This window comes from Lolium perenne, chromosome 4, assembly GCF_019359855.2.
Source record: "Lolium perenne isolate Kyuss_39 chromosome 4, Kyuss_2.0, whole genome shotgun sequence".
Lineage (NCBI taxonomy): Eukaryota > Viridiplantae > Streptophyta > Magnoliopsida > Poales > Poaceae > Lolium > Lolium perenne.
The window spans coordinates 321,621,314-321,644,785 of record NC_067247.2 but is presented as its reverse complement, the minus strand read 5'-3'; the positions used below and the strand labels follow the sequence as shown (position 1 = coordinate 321,644,785).

The 23,472-nt window shown below is 45.9% G+C and overlaps 1 protein-coding gene across 1 annotated transcript; it reads left to right on the top strand.

Annotated features, from left to right (window-relative positions):
- The first annotated feature begins 18,760 nt into the window (after positions 1 to 18,760).
- Positions 18,761 to 23,110, top strand: LOC127296281 (metal tolerance protein 4). The gene is made up of 7 exons (XM_051326321.2): positions 18,761 to 19,088; positions 20,786 to 20,958; positions 21,041 to 21,239; positions 21,364 to 21,542; positions 21,637 to 21,787; positions 22,157 to 22,290; positions 22,683 to 23,110. The coding sequence occupies exons 1-7, from the start codon at positions 18,893 to 18,895 to the stop codon at positions 22,860 to 22,862; spliced, it is 1,212 nt and encodes a 403-aa protein (XP_051182281.1). The 5' UTR covers positions 18,761 to 18,892; the 3' UTR covers positions 22,863 to 23,110.
- The last annotated feature ends 362 nt before the right edge of the window (positions 23,111 to 23,472 follow it).

Sequence of the window (23,472 nt, the reverse complement as noted above, 5' to 3'; positions counted from 1 at the left end):
ATGCTTTATCAAGTCTGCAAACATGATGTGGTCCATGTGGATCTTCAAAACCAGGAGGTTATTTCATATAGACCTCCTCTTCCAGAACACCATGAAGAAACGCGTTCTTGACATCTAGCTGCCTTAGATGCCATCCACGAAAAACAACAACAGATAAAACAGTTCTGATAGTAGCAATTTTAACCACGGGACTAAAAGTATCCTCATAATCAATGCCATACCTTTGTTTGAATCCTTTTGCAACTAATCTTGCTTTGTATCTCTCAATTGACCCATCTGCTCTTCTCTTAATTCTATATACCCACTTGCAATCAATCAAGTTCTTATTTTTGCTTGGGGGAACAAGGTGCCATGTTTTATTTTCCATCAACGCATTCAATTCCTCATCCATCGCCTGACGCCAGTGTGAGTCATCAAGTGCCTTAGAAAGAGTGGATGGTTCTCCTGTAGAAGAAAACAATCCATATCGAACTGTACCATCAGTATACCTTTTTGGCTATCTTATACCTTGCTGCAATCGAGTACGAATACGTGGAGGTGAAACAACAGAAGAAACAGGTGGTGGTGGAGGTTGATCTTGCTCTTGTTCATGTTCTGAAGACGCCACAGAATCGCTCTCACCATCGCTAGCCGCAGACGATCCAGAGAGGACAGGATCAGCAGCAGGTTGTGAAGAGACAGCAGGCGTCGCAGTCGAGGCGGGCGACGCAGACGAGGCGCTAGATGTCGCGCCAGGGTTGGGCGAGGGCGCGTGGCCACCACGCGCAGCCGACAGCGCCGGGGACCGCTCGCCAGGTGGAGCGCCAGGACGGGCCGGAGGCGTGTGTCCGACAGATGTTGCCGGAGCATCTCCGCGCGACCCGAGGGCGGGAGAATCAGCCTCGGGCTGAGGCTCCTCGAGATCGGACAAATCTGCAGCAGAATCTGCATGGCTTTCAGTGCTAGTTTCGTCTTCTTCTGCCTCATGGTCAAGTTCATTTTCTGTAGGAATTTCAACACTGTTTTGCCTGAAATTTTCATCAGTATTTTCTGCAGCTTGCAACACATTAGTAATAGGCACAATAGGCACATGATCATCAACATTATTTGCACCCTCATTAGACTCAGATGTGAATGATGGAAGAAGGAGAATTTCTTTTCTAAGGAGAGGGCCAGCATTAGGACGCAATGAGGCAAAAGGGAACACATTTTCATCAAACACAACTTCACGGGAGATATACACTCGTCCAGTATTTATGTCTAGACACTTTACACCCGTGTGAATAGGACTATAACCAAGAAACACACAACGAGTGGAGCGGAAATCAAGTTTGCGAGTGTTGTAAGGACGAAGGTTGGGCCAACAAGCACAACCAAAGACTCGAAGGGCATCATAGTTTGGTGTCATATGAAGGAGACGTTCAGCTGGAGTTTCAGAGTTAATGACTTTGCTGGGAAGTAAGTTTATGAGAAAAGTGGCAGTAAGAAAAGCTTCATCCCAGTACTTAAGAGGCATAGATGCATTAGCAAGCAAAGCTAGACCAACTTCAATATATGACGATGTTTGCGTTCAGCAGAACCATTTTGCTGGTGAGCATGAGGACATGAAACATGGTGATTGATACCAACTGTTTGGAAGAAGGAATTGAGCTTTGCATATTCACCACCCCAATCAGTTAGCATTGTTATAATTTTCCTATCAAACTTACGCTCAACATATTTCTGAAAATCGAGGAAGACTTGATAAACATCAGCACGACTTTTGAGCAAATAAATCCAAGTTAACTTGCTAAAATCATCAATAAAGCTTACATAGTATGAATGTTTCCCAGCAGAGAGAGGTGCAGGACCCCATACATCAGAAAAAACTTGTTCTAAGGGAACAGTAGATCTACTGCTAGAAATAGGATATGACAGTTGATGACTCTTTGCCAATTGATATGAATCACACACATATGGGGTACTCTCTGGGGTCTAAGCTATCTTATTTTTCCTAAGTACTTGTTGAACCACAAACGAAGATGGATGTCCTAGACGGCGGTGCCATGTAGAGGATGATGGCTTTATTGTGATGTATGCATGCTTGGAGGACGCAGTGGAGATGGGCATCAATGGATATAGGCCTCCATAGCAAGGGCCTCTAAAGAGGACGCGTCGAGTTGCTTGCCCCTTGATGACAAAAAAGAAAGGATGAAACTCAATGAAAACATGATTATCAAGAGTGAACTTATGAACAGATAAAAGATTTTTTGAGGCACTAGGAACATGTAGTATAGCATTGAGATCAAACGAAGCATGAGGAGTGGGCAAAGTTGAATGACCAATGTGACTAATGTGCATACCTGTGCCTTCAGCAGTGCGGACCTGATCGCGGCCATTGTAGTCATCATGAGTGGAGAGCTTATTCAGTTCACCAGTGATGTGATCAGTAGCACCTGTATCATAATACCAGTTTGTATCAACTCCATGGGAAGCAAAGTTTGCATCCTTGTGACCACGATCTCCATTGTCACGACGATCACGATCCTCCTCATAACGCCACCAATAGTCTTTGGCAGGGTGACCATAAATTGTGCAAATTTGGCAAGTGGTGTCAACAAAGCGGGTGGGCTGGCAATCACGACGGCGCCCACCATCATCACACCGATCTCCATCATCACGTCGGTGGGGACGGTCATCATCACCGCGGCGATCTTGATATCCACCAGTATCACGGCCTTGGTAGCCACCACGGTGACCACCCCCACCACGGCCACACCCATCATCCTCACGACGACGTGGGCGATCATCACGCCACCTGTCCTGGCCACCACGATCATCGTGCCAGCGATCCTGGCGTGGAGGACCACGGTCATCACGCCAGTTACCCTGGCCACCACGGTCATCACGCCAGTTACCCTGGCCACCACGGTCATCATGCCACCGATCCTGGCCCCGAGATGGAGCACCACCACCACGGCGGGCAAGGTGGGCAGAGGAGGTGAAGCTTGTGTCTTCTGTCTTGTGCATTCTGTCAAATGCCTGAACTTGGCCAAACAAGTCAGATAGGGTGGTGTTTGGGTTGGCACGGATAGCAGTGATCAAATTGTTGTATTCCCCACCGAGATTCTTCAGCACATACCACACAAGTTCATCATCATCTATAGGCTTTCCAGCAGCATCAAGCTCCTGAGCAATGGTCTTCATCTTGGAGAAGTATTTTTCAGCAGACATGGTGTTCTTCTTAGTCTCAACAAGTGATGTCCTGAGATGTTGAACACGGGATTTTGACGAGGCAGAGACAAGAGTGTTGAGAGCATCCCAAACTTCAGCGGACGTTTCAAGACCAATGACATGAGCTAGCACATCAGGAGACAAAGAATTCAACAGCCAACGAAGAACTTGTTGATCACGAGCAATCCAGGAGGCATAGTTGGGGTGCTGAACAGTCACCTTCTTTCCGTTGGAATCTTCTGTTTCGAGGACTTTTGCAGGAGCCTTGTCTTCACCTTCAACCAGATAGAGCACACATGCATCTCGGAGAGCAGGGACAACTAGCGCCTTCCAGATGAGCGCATTCTCCCGTGTGAGAGCTGGGTCGGAGGAGCACCGAGGGAAGCGGCCAAAGTAGTGGAGGAGGAGGACGAAGCCATCTAATGCGTGGAGTAGATGCGTTGCAAGATCTGATTTTGTCGGCGGGTTTTATCGGCGGCGGCTAGAGGAGGAGCAGCGACGGTTTTTGATGTCTGAGTGTTTGGGTTTTGGGCGGCGGCGGCTTGAGGAGCAGCGGCGGCGGATTTGTTGTTCTGGAAGGTTTAGGGTTTTGGGCGACGGCGGCTAAGGAGCAGCGGCGGCGAGTTTGATCGTGGGTTTTTGGAATTTGGACGTGTAGATGTGTGCGACGGCGGTAGCAGGTTGCTTGCTTGCGGCGGCAAAGGTTTTGGATGGCGGTGGCGGCGGCTGGTATCCAGCGGCAGCGGCGGCGATCGGCTTGGCAGCTAGGTCAGGGAATAGGTCCCTCTTATACCATGTGGAAGTTTTTCACGGAACCGTACGTGGAGCTGGTACGGGTTTCATGTTATATAGTGAGGCACATTGTACATTGTATGTTGTATCCAGTACACAATACGTATGGTATACGGAGAGAGAGAGACCTATTACATTGTCTAACAGTCCGTTACAAAAACTCTCGGTCGATAAGCACGGTTTAACCTGATTTCTGACTGATGTGACATGGCATAACCGTAATTGTAGGTAGAGACGGACGTTAGTGCACATGCACTCTCTCCAATTTATCAACGGTAGCTAAAAGAAAAATTAAATCCGCCGCGTAGCCTGCTCCCCGCCGCGGCTACCAGGCAAGGAGTTCACATCTCCAACCTGCCTAGTCATGGCCTCTGTCCCGCCCCCATGTCGCTGCTCTTTTCTCCATCTATTCATCGATAATGCGAATAGCATTTGGAGCATGCCGCTATCGGCATCATGTTGCTTCCCGTCTCCTTGGATCTCGTCGAGACCAACGAACATGTCATTTAGCTTTGTCCCGAACCAGGGGTCCTTACTCCTAAAGGAATCTACACAGGAAACTTTTTGTCGTCATCACCGTGTTCATCTTCCTCCACTCTTTGCTCCACTGCACGTAGGTCGCACCGAAGCCATTGGGGCCCGAGTCCAGAGCCACAATGCCGATGACCACGTTCAGCTCGCGCATGGGGCGGTCGTTGTCACGAGTCCCTACTGAGATCGCCGGCAGCAAGCTCCTCCTGTCGTGCTTGTTGCTCGAGACCTGTAGGGTTGTCAATGGCAACACGACACTGCAGGCCCTCCTCGAGCTCAGCGCCGTCGAGGAATAGTTCGTGGCTCGCGTGTGGCAACTTCGAGCGGTGGTCGGCCTTGTATGGCTCGAGGAGGAGTGGCGGCAGAGCACGGGCACGTCCCAATTGAACGCTAGAGGGAGTAGAAATTAATAATAAGAAATGAGCATTGTCTAGCGACATAAAATAATTCTATGAAACCTGGTTCACAAATTCACCCAAATAGAAATTGGCACATGGCATGAGTCCCAGTTTAGATGTAAAATAACAACCCAATCATGTACTTTTTTCTCTCTCTTCTGGACACGTATCATTCGTGGAGTTGGTCAACGCAGGTGAACTTGTGGACCAGGTCTCATAGAATTATTTTTCTCTAGCAGCCATCTCGCTTTGAACATTATATAGAGCACCATGTCAATAATGAAAGTGGGCACAACTGCCCGAAATGACTGTTAGCAATGGTTTTGCAACCGGTCTGCCCGTATATTGATGGTGATTTGCGAGAAAGCTGAATAGTGGTGCTCTTTTGAAGTATTTACCCTCAATTCGGTGGTTTTTTACAATTTTCTCTCGGACTTCCGGCTGAACATGACCATCGTGGTGAAGACGCTGCAGCCTCTCATCACCACGCCAGCCGGAGCCTCCCAGCTACACCTCCGTTCCAATTAAAAAGGATTATATTATTTTTGAGAAATCAAGCTATGTAATGTTTGACCAAGTTTTTAAAAAACATTAACATGTAAAACACAAAACCAATATCATAGACACAAACTGAAATATCTTTATATGATGCTTATAAAATATTATATTTGTTGATTATTTTTTCTAAAAAATTGATCAAATTTTACTTAGCTTGCTTAAAATTGGAATAGAGCTATTAGTACACAAGAACACACGTACAAGTGGCCAACATCTCTGCATAGTTAGGGCATCTCCAACCAGGCTACCCAAACGGACAAACGGACATCAGATTGGTCCGTTTGGGTAAAATCTGCTCCCAACGGGCCGACCCAAAATAAAAACGGACAGCTGTGGTGTCCGGCACGACCCAAAGCCGGACCAAATTTGGGAGTAATTTGGGACGAGCTGGACGCGTGCGGACGTCCGTGGTCATCCGCGCGTGTCCTCCCAAACCCCACATGGCAGCGACACTAGTCAACACCACCCAGGCCCGCACAGCATTCTCTCTCCTCTCTCCTTCTTTTTCTCTTCTGCCATGGATATGGAATCGCTCCCCACCGGAATAGGCTCGCCGGCCAACCGCCGCCGTCGAGCTCGCGTGGAGGATCCCGTTGCTAAGCATGGCCCGTTTTTCGTCCTCGCGGAGGTCGCCGCGGCCGAAACGGTGATGAGCGGCGCCGCCGCGCCGTGGAGCTCCGCCGCCCGCTGCCCGCCTGTGCCGAGCCCTCCCCGCACCGCCCGCCACGGCCGAGCCCCTCCCCGCACCGCCCGCCACGGCCGCGCCACGCGACGCCCGCCACGGCCGAGCCCCGCGCCGCCGTCGCCCGCCCACCACGGCCGCGCCCCGCGCCGCCTCGCCCGCCCGTGCCGAGCCCCACGACGCCCGCCCAGTGCCCTGCCTCGCCGCCCTCGCCGCGTGCCGCCCCGTCCCCTGCAAGGCCGCACCGCCGAGCGCCGCCCCACCACGCCCCGCGCCTCGCCTCGCGCGCCTAGGGCCGCGCCTCGCCTGGACGCCGGCCGCTGCAGCCGCAGCCCGCCGAGGCGGGGGCCGCGGGGAGGGCAGGGAGCTCGCATGCCGCACCTCGACAGCCGCGCCCGCGCCGCCATCGCCTGGTCGCCGCCCCACGCCGCCCGCCCGGTCGCCGCCGCGCCGCACCCGCTCGTACGCTGCTCGATGTCGAGGTCCCGGAGCGCGCGCGCGCGGTGGGTGCTGGAACAGGCGCGCACGGTGGCCTTATCCGGCTTGGCGGTGGCGCCTTGCCCAGCTTGGCGGCGGCGGCCGCCTTGTCCAGCTTGGGGACCTTCATGGGCTCGTCCCCTTCGTCGTCGGAGGAGGAGGACACGAGCTCCGGCGGAGAGCTTGGGCTTGGGACGCGGGGAAGGAGGGCGGCCGCTCACCGGCGTGGCGTGCCGAGCGCGGCCTCCGGCGTGGCGTGGCGACCTCCGGCGTGGCGTGCCGAGCGCGGCCTCCGGCGTGGTAACTAGTACTACTAGGAAGAAGAAGCCGAAATAATTATTTGGGTCAGAGCGTTGGGCGTACTGTGCGATGCAAACGGATTCACGGACCGAAACGCTGTCCGCGTGTCCGCGCGACGACCCAAACGACCCAAAACGGACGTCCGTTTGGGTCGCCCGGTTGGAGATGCCCTTATCATCCAAAGAGAAGGTGATGGACAGAGACAGAGACGTACACCCGGATGTCCTTGCGTGAGTGAATTATCGGTTCACGAGTATACATTGCCGAATTCCAGCAGTTGCAGCATTGTACATATCCATCTATCTGCTGAGGTTTAGTGTTTAGTTGGCCATTTTTCTTTTAACAATCAATACCATATATTTATAAGAAATAGTACATGGTAGAGATACATGAGCTGATTTTAGCTATTACGAAATAAAATCTAAAGAAAACGAGAAAATCTTGAAGGTCTTCAAACTCTTTCTTCTTCTTGAGTGACACAATCTTGTACTTTTCTGAAAACAGCCGATGATAAACACCAAACCATAAATCTGTAAATACTAATTAATGAATGTTCTCTCATAATTTTAATTTGAACCGCAATGCCAAGACTACGTGCACACGCGCAACCATTAAAGTAGTCAAGCAACACAGCAAGAGTACTAACACCAATATGACAGGAAAAAAAATAACCGAATAGCTTGGTCAACATCGTTGGAGAGCTCAGAACGTGAATCACCATTTTCGGAGACGTAGTAGCCGGGAGAAATATTACAAGGACAATTTTCCTCGCGGCAACCTTGAGAAAAGATCCAAAATCGATCTGATGAAGTAAGATCTAAAGGCTCATACCTAGAAAATTGTAATCTTCCAACACCACCATTAACATCGGGAAGAATATCTCGTCATCGAACGAATAACCAAAGATCACTTACTGAAAACGATGTCATCTTCATTCGGTGGAGACCAAGAAGAACACGGCAATCAAACTATAATCTAATCTATAAAAATACTATTTTAATAAAAAAAACTCCCCGCACAGTTTGGGTTTCCTACCCCTCCTGATGCTGGTGAGGCGGGCCGGAGGAGGAGGAACCAATCTACCATGGAAACGAAGATGAAAGAGAGGCTAGGGTTTCAGGAGGCGGCGCTGAGCGGAACAAACAGAATAGGGCCGGTTTTTAGGTGGCGATGTTTAGTTGTATATGCGGTGCTGCATTTCGTACCCTTCGGATTGATGATTAGAAGCCGATATTTTTTCACCCTGTCTCCTTCGGCCGGTACGAGCGGGGTCGGACTGCATCTGTTCTTATCCTACAGCGAGGTGGGCGACAAACCGTGCCGCTAGTGTACTGCACAGGACGCAATAGTAAACCATATCGTCAAAGATTCCGATCAGAGAGAAAACGTTAAGGTGAGTAGCTGTCTCAGAAGAGAACGCTACGGAAATGGACAACGTTTTCAGTGTAGCTGCAGATGTTCAGTTTGCGGTCTAACGAGTTGGCTAGTATCTATCTTCAGAGTTCAGACTGTCATCTGCTGATATGAGTTAATCTCGAGTCATGTGAATATAAGAGACGAATCCTCCACACTGTCTATGCTTCAGACTTGGTAATGCTGCATGCATGAAGTGAGCTCTTTCTGGAAGAAAAAGAAAAGAAATCCTCCCGAACAAAAACAAAACAGTGCTCAGATCGCTAGGGAGAAGCGTCGCGACCTAGCAAGCAGCGTTACACGTAACACGTCCCTTTCAGAATTTCCTGGCAGCGTCTGAACAAGAGGATGGTCAAGAGAGGGAGAGGAGAGAAGCAGCCACCGGAGCTGCAACCGCACGCCGTTGAAGATGCGTCGCCTTGCCTGGATTCCTACGTACGTTCTGTACTGGTCCGAGCATTCAAGCGATTACACGCATCTCTTTCTCATGACAGGGATCAGCGATACTACCGACGACGACGAGAAACGGGTCTGTGACGCACATTGCGTGGGTATCGCCGCCGGCCGGTTCGATCGTGAGGTCCCAAGTCTGCAGCTGCTACTCCTAGCTAGGTTTTTCATCGTTTTTTCTCTCCTTTTTTCCTTACGAAACCCATGCTCTCAGGCTAGTAAACAAAGTCTGCATCCTGCAGTCGTGGAGAAGAGAACAGCCAGAAATAGACAAAGGAAAACCGGCCGCTTAGCCGAATAGCAGATAGCGTTTCAGAATCTGATCGGCGCACCCCTGCATCGCGAATTTCTGGTGCTCCGTCGTATTCTTCGATCTCCATCATCGTACGCCCCATCATCATCATTCTGCCGCGCCACTTGGTATATCGGTATCGCAAGCAGATTGGCACGACTTTGTTCTCTGGATCTGAAAAACAATGGCGAGGCCTGCAGGGAGAGAGCACATCGTTCGTGTACGATAGCTAGCTACAGAGAAAAGAGTTTTGAGAGACCCACACCGAGTAGCTTTCTCTTCCTGAATCCTGATAATTTTCCCCTCCTTGTCGCGACCCAGGCAGCAGCATGTGTTGTTAGGTTAAGACACGACCAGTTACCAGTAGCAGCGAGTTCGCAGTGGAAGCCATGTGAGGTGCCGAGTTAGTAGATCCCGATCTGCACAGATAAACCTTCATGAATACTAGTATTAGTCCGTTCCAGTGATCATGCAACGGGCCAACGTACGGCGACCATATCTGTGAGACGGAGAAGATATACAGTTGACCAAACAAACCCTGGTTGTGTTTAGTCCAATCTGTCGCAAGATAGCACAATTCTCGCTGGCCAAACCGAACTTTTCTTTTGTTAGCTTTGTTTGGATTATTGTGCAGGCAAACTCCTAAATGAAGTTCTGACCTGCAAGCCGTACCATTCTTAATGTTCTTTTTAGAACGACTCCGATTTAGTTATTTCTGATTAGTTCTAGTTTAGGCTAAGGTCACTGTCTCCCCCAGAATTTCATGGCTCGTGTCAACAACAGAGCTGCGAACAATAAATCTATACAGAGGTCCCGGACACATTAAAACAACTGCCAAATTCAGGGGCTGTTGCAGTTTCAAACCAAAGCAGATCGATATGAAATGAAACCCGCTCCGGTTTGCTAGATCTGCCGGAGGTTTTGGTGACGCTAACTGACTGTTGGTGACTGGTTTCAGTAAGCGCTACTACTCATCCAAATGTTGAGATATGGTGATGCCGTCGACTGTCCGAGATGATCATGGCGACATCGACCTGAACAAATCATTGTTCTATTTTCAAGACTAGTTGCGCCTGATTTTTCTTTATGCCGTTTACAAGCCTGCACCTGAAAGCTCGGAGAATCAACCATTTAGTTGACGATCTCTTATATCAGTACCTTTTATTGCTAAGAAATTGTCAGGTCTAAGGTCTCGAACACAGATAAGTCGAGTCGGCAAATTCAGAGAAAGAAATAGAAGACCTGAAACCTATCGAGAAAATGCGCCTGCAAATAAACAGGGACAAGGAAGATATACAAGAAGTCATACAAAGAAACTTTCATTTCGGACAAGGAAAATATACAAGAAACTTTCATTTCAGACTAGGCGTGCAGTAGCCGGCAACAACTTGCATCGTTATTCCCCAACCTTTTCTTCCCTACGTAGCACCTGTGGCTGAGGTCGAATGCAAACAACAAATCGCTGGACCAGCTTGCATGAAGTTGAGTTCAGTCAATGAATCGAATTAATGTGCCTTATCCAGTTAAGAGATGCTATTTTTCCCGGCAAAAAGACAAACTCTGCCTATTAACGGGAGAAGAATATAATTCATACGACTATCTAGATTCTAGAGTACAACAATTCCGACGATACGACCACATGCCACATGATGAGTACAACGCGGACCCATTCTGCTGAATGGCAATGTGAAGATTTACTTTTTAGGTTTATGATAAGGCAAGTCATTTGTAAGGACAGCTCATCATTTTTTCGAAAGAGGGAAGAACCGGCATGCCCAGGGACATTCATGGCAAATCTGTTCCTACGCCCGCTAGAATCTGAAGATCTTCCTTACTCCCTCTGTCCGCCAATAAGTACCAAACATTTTAAAATTTAACTAAAGTTTTACACTGTAGGCTTTTGGGGAAATTGTGGATGGGTTGGTCACTTGGACCTCCACACTCTCTCATATATATAGCTCAACTTAGACTTACATGTTAACTCATACACTAGAATAGTCTAGACACTACTACTATACTAACACTCCCTAGAATACTCTAGACTTTGCTAATAAACTAACTTAGATTCTAGCACACTACTGGAATATTTTAGACTTTCCTAGGAGACTACTACTAATCTCCAATTCCCCTAGAGCATTCTAGACTCTACTAGAGTACTATTACACTAATCTTAGATTCCAACACTCCCCCTCAAGATGGGCGATGGATATCTATCATTCCCATCTTGTTACATGCCAACAAACATTCCTTACTACCTAATCCTTTGGTTAGACAATCTGCTATTTGTTCTCTAGAGGTTACATGGCTTAACTTCAAGGTTCCTTCGTCAAGCCGTTCTTTAATGAAGAATCGATCTATTTCCACATGCTTTGTTCGGTCATGCTGAACGGGATTGTTAGCAATGTTTATTGCTGAATTGTTGTCGCACCAAAGATTCAATGGCCCTCTCCGCAGTAGCTTCAATTCTGATAGGAGGCCTTTCATCCATAACATCTCACACAAACACACCGCCATTGCTCTATACTCTGCTTCTGCAGTTGATCTTGAGACCACATGCTGCTTCTTGCTCCTCCAAGATACCAAGTTTCCTCCTACGAAGACACAAAAGCCTGATGTTGACCTTCTGTCATCAAGGCAACTTGCCCAATCAGCGTCACAATATCCCTCCACACTCAAGTGCCCATTGGCCTTGAACCATAGACCTTTTCCAGGACTTCCTTTCAGATAGGTAAAATTCTATAAGCTGCCTCTAGATGTCCACTTCTTGAGTCATGCATGTAGCGGCTCACCACACTCACGGCATAAGATATATCAGGTCTCGTATGGCATAAATAGATAAGTCGACCAACAAGCCGTTGGTAGCGCTCTCTATTAACTGGATCTCCTGACTGAGCACATAGCTGGTGATTTTGCTCAATAGGAGTTGAAGCAGGCCGACACCCAAGCATACCAGTCTCATTGAGTAGATCCAACACATATTTCCGTTGAGAGATAACTATTCCTTTAGGAGATCTCGCAATCTCAATACCCAAGAAATACTTGAGTTGTCCTAGATCCTTAACCTCAAATTCTCTGCTCAATCTCATCTTCAGCCGGCTTATTTCATCATTATCGTCTCCAGTGATAACAATGTCATCCACATAAACTGCAAGGATGGTAATACGACGCCCTGAATGCCTATAGAACACGGTATGATCCCTATTACATTGCTTGTAACCCATATTGCGCATGGCTCTCCGGAACCTATCAAACCATGCCCTTGGTGACTGCTTGAGACCATACAAAGACTTCTTCAATCTGCACACCTTCCACTGGGTGTTGGAGTTACTAAAGCCAGGTGGAATGTCCATATAAACTTCTTCCCGGAGATCTCCATGCAAGAAAGCATTCTTGACATCCAGTTGATGCAAGGGCCAACCAAAGTTAGCAGCACAAGAAATAAGAGTTCTTATAGTACTCATCTTTGCAACAGGCGCAAAGGTCTCGTCATAGTCAATCCCATATGTTTGACTGTAACCCCTTGCCACCAACCTTGCCTTGTATCGTTCTATTTTCCCTTCTGGGGATTGCTTCACGGAATACACCCATTTGCAAGTAACTGGACGTTTTCCAGCTGGAAGAGTAACAAGATCCCATCTATTGTTCTTCTCAAGAGCTTTCATTTCCTCCAACATGGCCTCGTACCACTTTGGATCTTGTTTTGCTTCTTTCCAATCTCTTGGGATCACCACAGATTGCAATGATGCGATGAAGGTCCTGTAGTTCGTAGATAGAGATGCATATGATATATAATTAGCAATGTCATGCTCCTCCTGGTACCAATTTGGAGGTTTTCTAGCTGCAGCTCGGGTTCATTTTCTTAAGGCAATGGGCAAGTCCATTGAATCCCTTGTAATAGATGGACCTGCGTCATCAGACAATTCATCAGTTTCAACACCTGTTGGAGCATGTTGCTCCCCCTGCACCTGTGTGTCACTTGTCGTGGGAGCCTGTTGTTGCACATGTTGCTCCCCCTGCACCTGTGTGTCACTTGTCGTGGGAACCTGTTGTTGCTGCTGCTCATGCTGCGATTTTCTCCGTGTATACACTTTCAAGTTCTCTTCCTCGTTTGGCTTTCTCCATCTTTCTTCACTTGTAGCTTGTCTCCTTGTAGACACCCTTAGATTTTCTTCCTCATTTGGCTTTGTCCATCTCTCTTCACTCGTAGGAGATGGAATTGAACCAACAACAACTCTGGATGGTTCATGTTCCTTTGTCCTCAAAAGTTCACTCTCCCCCTCTCGACTAGCTTCGATTGTGCTAGGAGAGTCAAAGTCAAACAACGAGCTGAGGTCCGTCTTCTCTCCATAGAACGGCTCAGACTCTCTAAATGTCATATCCATGCTAACAAATGTTCTCCACTCACTAGGGCTCCAACACTTGTAGCCCTTTTGTCCAGATGGGTATCCAATGAAGATGCACTTCACAGCACGAGGATCCAATTTTCCCACCGAAGGTCTATGGTCTCTAACAAAGCAAGTACACCCAAACACCTTTGGCGGAACGATGAATTCATTTTGGCCATAGATCATTTCATATGGAGTCTTCATCCCAAGCACTCTTGAGGGCATCCGGTTGATGAGATAAGTAGCAGTTATAACCGCTTCACTCCACAAGAATTTGGGCACATTCATGGTAAACATAAGTGATCGAGCCACCTCCAGCAGATGACGATTCTTCCTTTCAGCTACTCCATTCTGTGGAGAAGTATCAGGACATGAAGTTTGATGAAGTATTCCTTTTTGGGAAAGAAAATTGCCAAATTCATTGTTCACATACTCCGTCCCATTATCTGTCCTGATAATTTGAATACTAGCGTTGAAGCGATTTTGGACATATGCATAAAAGTCCTTGAAGCATGTAAGCGCCTCACTTTTATGTTTCAGAAGATATATCCAAGTCATTCGGGAGTAGCAATCAATGAAGGTGACAAAATACTTCATCCCGCTAACAGAGACCACCGGGGAAGTCCATACATCAGAGTGAATCAGTACAAAGGGCAACGTGCTCCGCAGTCCACGACTCACATATGATGTCCTGGTGTGTTTTCCAAACTCACATGCATCACACACAAGTTTTTCTTTGTCCACCTTCTTCATTTCTTCAGGGAATATCTTGCTCATAGTATCAAAGGACATATGGCCCAATCGATAATGTTGGAGTATCAACCTTGCCTCATCATCATTGGTAACAACTGTGAGAGCAGTGCACAACGCTTCATCGGTTTCCCTTCTATCCAAGTACCACAATCCCTTATGTCTCACACCTATCCCAAGCCTCCTTCCAGTCTTCCTCTCTTCAATTATACAATTATATCGATCGGCAATTATTCGACAATCAATATCATCAACCAAAGAGCTCATAGACACCAAACTCACCGGAAACGATGGAGCATATAATACCGAAGACAATGTAATGGACGGAGTGCATTTCACTGTGCCGACCCCTTTCACAGGTTGATAAGTTCCATCGGCTGTTTGGATTGTCTCTTTATGCATGGGTGGATGTGGAGTATATGATGCAAACTCACTCCACTTACCCGTGACATGTGCTGATGCTCCCGAATCCAGAATCCAATTTGAACAAGTTCCATTTAATGCAGGAGCCTGACTTGAGATTGCTTCTTCTGTTTGTGCAAGATTCACACAATTTCCTAGGACAGTTGTTTTTCCACTTTGTTTAGGAATTTCTGCACTCTCCCTTGATTGTCTCAACTTCTCAATCTTCTTGATCAATTGAGTCATTTTCTCAAGTAGCTTCTCAATTGTTTGATTCTCCCCCATTGATCAATATTGCTGAAAATCACCAACAAACCAGCTTATGTGCTTCTTCTCTTCTCTGCTATATTTGACCTACTCTTGCAGATCTCTCGACCCCTCTGGATCTTTCTTCTGGTTGCACACGCAGCTTAGGTCTCTCCTCTGTCCTCTACTCGCACACGCAGGAATCAGCACCTTTGCTTCGCCCTCTTCACTGCAAGCCACAAGCAGCTGCACCTCACCCAGCTGCTCCCTTCACCACCACACCGAACTTTGCAAGATTCACCACCACTCCGAACGCTGCAGACGGTTGGCTCCGCACCTCTACAGCAGCTCACATCAACACTTCTACCTGGGCAGCACTCCACTCCTCTGCCCGTCTGTTGTATTTCCCCTGGATTTTGCGGAACTCCACCTCACTCCACCGAATCACCACAGGCAGCCCGTAGCACACACCATCACTGCCTCTAGCTCTGATACCATGTAGGCTTTTGGGGAAATTGTGGATGGGTTGGTCACTTGGACCTCCACACCCTCTCATATATATAGCTCAACTTAGGCTTACATGCTAACTCATACACTAGAATAGTCTAGACACTACTACTATACTAACACTCCCTAGAATACTCTAGACTTTGCTAATAAACTAACTTAGATTCTAGCACACTACTGGAATATTCTAGACTTTCCTAGGAGACTACTACTAATCTCCAATTTCCCTAGAGCATTCTAGACTCTACTAGAGTACTATTACACTAATCTTAGATTCCAACATACACAAAAATAGCAACATATATAACATCAAATCACTATAATATTAAACTACAAATCAAGATGTATCTATCTATATTAATTTATTGTCATAAGTACTGATATTTTTTCTAGAAAAATATTCAAAGTTAATAAAGTTTGACTTGAGACATGTCAAGCGTACAATTATTTAAAGAAGGAGGGAGTATTTTTTATGAGATCCAGCGTGCCAAATACAGAAGTAGAGGGAATTAACCATGAAAAACCGCATCCAGACCGATTGGGTAAGAAACGGTGATCATGTATGTGGTTTCTCGATAATATGTCAAGAGTACAGGCAATGGTTTCATGTATATTAATAATAGTATTAAGGAGAGGTGGGCACGAGCTGCGCAAAAAGAGCGACATAGAGTAGTGAGCATGTTTTCTGCTTGTCCCTTTATCGGATGATTGTGATAGTAATTTCTTTTTAATTTTATTATGTGAGATTGTCTTCCTGTCCTAATGCCTCCAATAAAACATTGGAGAATGTAGGAAGGCAACCATTGTGTCTAGACAACGATTTAACCATAAGTTTAACTTAGTCTTCAAGTAAAGACATACATCAAGTGCCAAAAGTCTCTGCGGTGTTTTCGTGTTTGTGTCTTCTGCGGTGCTCTCCTCCTGAGAACTCTCCAGGGCCATATATATAGTGATTTTTAGGTCAAAATACGTCGATGGACGAAATAATCAGGTCAATTGAACGATCAACAGTCGAAAGACCTCGGGTGGTGCGCCCTACATGTTTGGGCGCGCCACCTGATGTCTTTTGGGCCTCAGGCCCATCCAGGCCTCCTCCAAACCCCCATGGTTCTTCGCCCAATGAAAAAGTGATGCTCCAAAAATCTCAGGTCAATTTAACTCCGTATAGATCTCTGAAAGTGAAAACCACACAAAATAGGGTTTCCTGTTCCGCATAGTTATAAACCAAATAAAGGGAATCATTGGTAAATCCCCATAAATCAATATAAAACATGTTATTAACATCATATATGCTACAAATATGTGAGAATTCAATATGATAAAGGACAAAGTTCATGTATGTATTTTACATGCATCAGCACACCAATATCAACATCCCACCTCTCAAATGATATATGCATACACTCGCATTAGTTGGCTCTCGATGCGGAGTGCACTAGGCCTATTTGTGTTATATGGTTGGTATCCCAAACATCACCATCTCAAGTATGAGTGAAGGCATCACAAGAGGGCTGAATTTATTCTAAACACGTGTGGTCTCTATACATCCTTGAGTGGATTGCTACCTAATGCAAGAAACATTTGTGGGCTTAGGTGTGAAGGCAAGGGGCCAGAAGACATGACAGAGAAGCTCCAGATCAAGAAGGGGGCATTTTGAGAAGAAGAAAGAAAAGTTGCTTGGCGAGCACAAGAAGACTCTAGCTTTAACCTAAGAGGAGCTAGAACAAGGCCCAACACTTCGGAATGAAGACCTGGGTGACCCCAGGACCCGGATCCCCTAGCCTGTACACCGGGAGTCTACAAACCAAAAACCAAGAGGGGACGGAAGAAGCCCACAAAGACTCTGACCACCACTGCTTCGACAACAACCTTCAGCTCGCCATGACCTAGAGTCTCCACCCTAATCTTCCCATACACTTCGGATTGTAATAGATAGGAGCCGAATATGGGCTCGGACACTTCGTCCTACACAACTTTGGGATTGGACTACAACAACCACATAAGCCTGGAGACCCTTGCTTGATTTTCCTGGAGCCTCCTCTCGACTTACATTTTGCATCTAGGCCTATACAAATTCCCCTTCTCCCCATCAGAGCTAGGATTCGACATGAATTAAGAACTTGGAGATTTTCTCCCCGTATTCCCCATCTAGAATCCAAGACCCTCCTCTTGTGGACTTCAAGTCCTCTACTAGCTACATCTAGCCATTCTTTCACTGGTGGATTCTATTGGATCGGTGGGCTTGTTTGGAGAAAATGGTTCCATCAAGAGTAAAGGTTTACTTGCAACTTGTGATCCAAAGGCTACGCTAACCGTGTGTTGACGGTTGTGAATTAGAGTATGGTTCACTATTTATCCCATTACCTTGCATTTGCTACCGTGTTCTTGTGTTTCCACTCTCTATTTTCCCTTGTGTTGTTCAGCCGATCGTGAAGATCGAGATCACAACCCGTATCACACACCTAAGGATAACTATCTTGAAGGGACCCGAGTTGGTTGTATGTTGCGGTTAGATTTGACTCGTAATCAAATGCAGTACATGAAGTCACTAGCCGCCCTGGGACTGTCAACCGCACCATCGTGAAGACTCGCTCCGCTGCCCCCATCGTGGATGTTTGACCATTTACCGCTTGGTAGTTGTCATATTTGAAGACACGGTTGTCCTAGCCCCATGCCAGATCTTGCGACGTCAATCAATCAGGCTGTTCGGAGATGAGACGTGTGTGAGCCCCACACCACAGCCCCACCTTGTTTACCTTGCGAGATCATGGATAACTACATCATCTATCTCCGAAAACCACTAGGATGAGAGGCCTCATCGCGGCCTTCACCTATGGCCACACAAGGTTTCTATGTGCTCTTCTCAATCATCAACAAGGGGCAGAAAGATGGTAGTGGTGGGGCTAGGTTTGGCTCTCCCGCATCACCCGTTGGAACAACACATGATTGGTGAGAAGCGTTATCGAAGATATAACTTATTTGAAGTGTTAAACATATGCACCAGTAACCAAGTAGACATGCTTAATACCTGATATATCAAAACGAATGACCTGAAAGAAGGTTCACAAAAACACCATGAAAATATCACAAGTGAACATGATGACATGAGTCAACAACCATCACAACCCTGCCCATTCCTAGCTGTTGGACCAAAGAGTATATACAGTAGTATACTAGTATTAATTAACCACTGCAGATAAAGCGGGACGGATGGGGCTGTCCCTGCACAGGTGGTAGCTGGTGCTACCTCAAAAATTACCCTCGTAATTAATACTCTGAATCTGAGCCGTCCGCTACGTGGCAGCATCGCCACCGTTGGCCGCCTGTGATCGTAGATTTCGCGTCTCCATTTAAGCACAGCCCCCGTAGCGTGCCGTATTTACAAAACGTATCGCGAAGAGACGCCAAAAATAAGAAGCGGCGAAGAGGACGATCAAATCAATCGCGCACTCGGCAAGAGAGAGAGGCAGGCGGAGAGGGGAACGGAGGAGGAGGCGGCCTCGACTCGAGCCCGGGGATGGACGCGAATGGTGGCGGCGACGACGATGACGCGCGGGCGCCGCTCCTCGCCGGCGGGCCCGGGCGGCGGAACAACTCGGTGGGGTCGATGCGCGGGGAGTTCGTGTCGCGCCTGCCCAAGAAGGTGCTCGACGCCGTCGACCCGGAGAGGCCGTCCCACGTCGACTTCTCCCGCTCGAAAGGCCTCCGCGAAGGTTCTGCTCTACAACCCTCTTCCTCCTCCTCCTCCTCGCATTTACTACCTCCTGCCCTGGACAAGATTTTCTTTTTTCCTTCTGATCTGAATTTGGCATTCAGCTGGCGTTTTGGTCGCTGTAATGTTGTCAGCGAGGTGGCACTTTTGTGGGGTTTCCTTGTTTCAGTCTCGTGGTGGGGAGCTGGTAATTGGTTGAATGGTTGGTGGCTGTACTTCTGATCCTAGATTCCGGAACCCCGCGGATAATACGATCATTTGATGATCGTTGAGCCTTTAATTGTGGATGTATTACTGGTAGAAAGTACATTTTTTTGTATATTCTTGATTGATTCTTGTGAGCTGTTTCTTATTGATTATGTATTGGTACCTTTTCTTACTTTAGGATGGAACAGTTCTTGGTTTTGCTATTTATCGGTGCTTGCAATTGTTCCCTATGGTTTCAGGCTGTGACGTAAGTAATGTTACATGTATTGGGTGACATTTTCACCTCTTTGTCACGTTCCTGCCCCCAGGTCAAAAGTTCATCCGTTGTATGCTCTTTCAAACTTGTCCCAGTGCCTTTCTCTGTTTGATTTGGTCGGAAGTTTGATTCGTTCTGGAGAATATCCAACGCATATCATAAGTAGCAGATGCAATAGTATAATATGGCGTGGTGCCTCTGCTCATAACTTCCCTGAAACTAATGTGATCCTTAGCTGTGTTTGCTTGCTGCTCAATTCATTTTTGCGGTCTTTGGTACTTGTATTTCCTTCTCTCTAGATCTTTAGTCAATTCGTTTTTTACTAAAAACATCAAGACAAAACAACGAGTTTTCAAAGAGAGGGGACATCTAGAATCTACAATAGCATCCGGCTTAGCTTTTTAATACCATTAGCTTTGTCAGGACGTTCTGCATCTGCGATTTGCTCTTTTTTTGTAAATATATAAGTAGCAAAGTTGAGAATTCAGACTTTTCTTCATTGAAATTAATTGTGCCAGTTGCGAGGGATGAGAATTATTCCTATACAAGGTAGAAATGACTCAAACCTCGTCAAAACCCAGTTTTCTCTTGGACGACATTCCAAACATGCACTGCTTTGAGACAAACAGAGTGTTGCTTGCTTTCAACATCACATAAATTTATTCCATCGGCTGTACCTTTTCACTATTCAATGGCTATTGTGTTCACTTTCGTTGTTTCTTTGAAACAAATGGGATAGTTATTCTATTTCTACCAGCAGCTGGACTTGGATCCAATCCATGCTAGCTGTCTCAACCTCTCAGAATGTCCTTGTCTGTCCTTGCTGTTTCTCGGGGCACAAACAAATGTTGAACAGTGGGTGATATCATTTCATTAATAATCTACTAACGATGCACAATTCAAATCCATTTTTAATGTTCCTATTCCTATTTTTACTGTTTTAGTTGGTGTTCCAATTTTTATCTGTTTCCAGATGTTCCCGTTCTTACCTGAAGATATTTTTTACCTACAAACAGTTCATATTTTTTTACGGTGAAGATCATCATGTCATACCTTACTGTGTTGGGATTTACAAGCGTATCACATATGAACAATTCCTAATATTTCGTAGTTTTGGATGGTTCTCCATGATTCACAAGTACGATGTAACCTACTATTTTCTCTCTTACCATATGCACATCATCAACTCTTTTATTAGTTTAACGCTCTAATGTGATCACGTTGGACTTATATAGGAGAGAAAGAATACTACGAGAAACAGTTTGCCACCTTGAGATCCTTTGAGGAGGTTGACTCAATAGAAGAATCCAATGTAATAAGTGAAGAGGAAGAGCTCATGGAGCAAAGACAGAGTGAATTTGCCATGAAAATATCAAATTATGCAAATATTCTTCTCTTGGCATTGAAGGTTGGCATTTCTCTTTTTTTAGTACACTCACTTGAACACCTTCAGGTTTATTACACAATTTATATTCTCTCCTTCTCTTCAGATATATGCCACAGTTAAAAGTGGGTCGATTGCTATAGCTGCATCAACACTTGATTCATTGCTCGATCTCATGGCTGGTGGTATCCTTTGGTTCACACATCTCTCGATGAAAAGCATCAACGTCTACAAGTATCCAATTGGTAAATTGAGGGTGCAACCAGTAGGCATTATCATCTTCGCAGCTGTTATGGCTACTTTAGGTATGTTTGCTCCTTGTTGGAAAAGGAGTTTCGTCGAGAATCAAGTGATGTCGCTACTTGTTTGTCTTTGATATGGGCATGTATCTGTCTTCAAGATTTAAAAAAATTTATTGTAAATTTCCAGGATTCCAAGTATTTCTTCAAGCTGCTGAAAAGCTGGTAGTGAACGAGGCTCCAGATAAATTGAACTCAGTACAACTTATATGGCTATATTCAATCATGATCTTTGCAACAGTAGTTAAGCTAGCTCTGTGGTTTTACTGCCGGACATCTGGTAACAACATTGTCCGCGCGTATGCTAAGGTTTATATCTTACTGTGTTCTCAATTCGACTATATTCAAATGAACAAATGTGCATCAGTTTGGTAAAACTAATGTGATGGGTTGGTTTCCGCAGGATCATTATTTTGATGTGGTCACAAATGTCGTTGGTTTGGCTGCTGCTGTTCTTGGTGACAGGTTCTACTGGTGGATCGACCCAGTTGGCGCAATCGTCCTTGCAGTCTACACAATTACAAACTGGTCTGGAACAGTGTGGGAAAATGCAGGTGTGCATTATTCATTACAACATTAAAACTCGGCAGTTGAAACATCAGTGCACTTGCAAATAGTCCTCAGATCATATGAATAAACTCATGCTGGGGGGAAAAGGTTCAGTACAGGAACATCTTTTAGGACAAATTGTTGGCAGTGCTACTGGATATGGGCACCTTAAATACTTGCTACAAGAAGCATTTTATATTATCAAAACCAATGCATAACTTAAATCAGTTAATGGCTCTAAAATATTTGGAACTGACTGACATACAAGTAAACTGCCTCCTTTTTGCATTGGATTACATTGCATGTTACAGTTTACAGATTAGGATATCCTGATACATGTTAGATATTAATACATATCACTATCCTGGACGCAGTATCACTAGTAGGTGAATCAGCTCCCCCGGAAGTGCTGCAGAAGTTGACATACCTAGCTATCAGGCACGATCCTCAAATTAAGCGTGTTGATACAGTTCGGGCATACACCTTTGGGGTCCTTTACTTTGTTGAGGTTAGTATATCATTTTTCTTTATGCTCTTTTGCATGCTCATCTTTTAAGTTAATCTGTTCCCTTCCCTACAATATTAACAAAGAGATGAATATTATTGTGCATCTGTTTGAGACACTGGGCGCTGACTGATTCCAAATTCAACTGATTGTAAATGTATTCCTTTCTTTACCAAATGCGTTGTTTGAACTTTATTTTTTCAAAAAGCATGCATGCAAACATTCTTTTTTCACTAGAGGGAAAGAAAGACAGAACCAACATCAAGATTTTTACGTCAACTGAATTTTGCAAAAAGGATGGCTAAGTTCACGAATCATGTGGTTAACGGAAATGGTACAGCCAACCTTGAGTATTTTGATGAACTTTACGACTCATGTGGTTAACTGACTGGCAGGTTGACATTGAGCTCCCGGAGGACTTGCCACTCAAGGAGGCGCATGCCATTGGAGAATCACTTCAGATAAAGATCGAGGAACTCCCTGAAGTCGAGCGGGCGTTCGTTCACCTTGATTTTGAGTGTGACCACAAGCCAGAGCACTCAATCCTCAGCAAGCTTCCTAGCAGCCAACCTTGAGTACCATTTCGAATTCCATCACTGGAGAAGGAAGGTGCTGGCTATTTTGCTTGTCGTGCAGGATCTGATACAGTTCTCGGTGTAATGTGCTATATGAAAGGGCTGAAGTTGGGTGAAGCACTGTTGGTAATTATCCTAGTTTAGGCTATCTATGAGAGATAACTACCAACGTTGGAGAGTATGGACTTAACTTGGAAACCATCTTCTTAATCATCATGTTTCCAGTAGATTTTTTTTGTTGCGTTGAACATGTCATTGTTTGTGCACTACTACAGGCTGCAGTGTGGATCCGTTTGGGCAGAAAAATGAAGCAAGCGATTTTTCTGTGTTAAGAACAGTTTAATCTGATCTTGCTATCCTATGCAAAACTTCTGGTGGCATGGTTTAGGTGAGTAAAAAGAGAGTTCAGCTAAGACAAGACGGATAAAGCTGGGAAAGCATAAACTAGACTAGACTAATCCTCAGCTGCAAACACTAAACTGAAGATCTCGGACTCTGCCAGATGATTCTCTTTCACCTTCTTCAGCTTTAGCCTTTTTTTTCGAGGGATCTTCAGCTTTGCCTTTAGGTGAAAGAGGCCTAGTCATTCGAGAAAATGTCTAGATTGCTT

Excerpts from the sequence above, each read along its gene's own strand:
- LOC127296281 (XM_051326321.2), top strand. The coding sequence starts at position 18,893 with ATGGACGCGAATGGTGGCGGCGACGACGATGACGCGCGGGCGCCGCTC. Across the intron at positions 19,089-20,785 it reads CTCGAAAGGCCTCCGCGAAG|GAGAGAAAGAATACTACGAG; the intron begins GTTCTGCTCTAC and ends GGACTTATATAG. Across the intron at positions 21,788-22,156 it reads AACAGTGTGGGAAAATGCAG|TATCACTAGTAGGTGAATCA; the intron begins GTGTGCATTATT and ends TCCTGGACGCAG.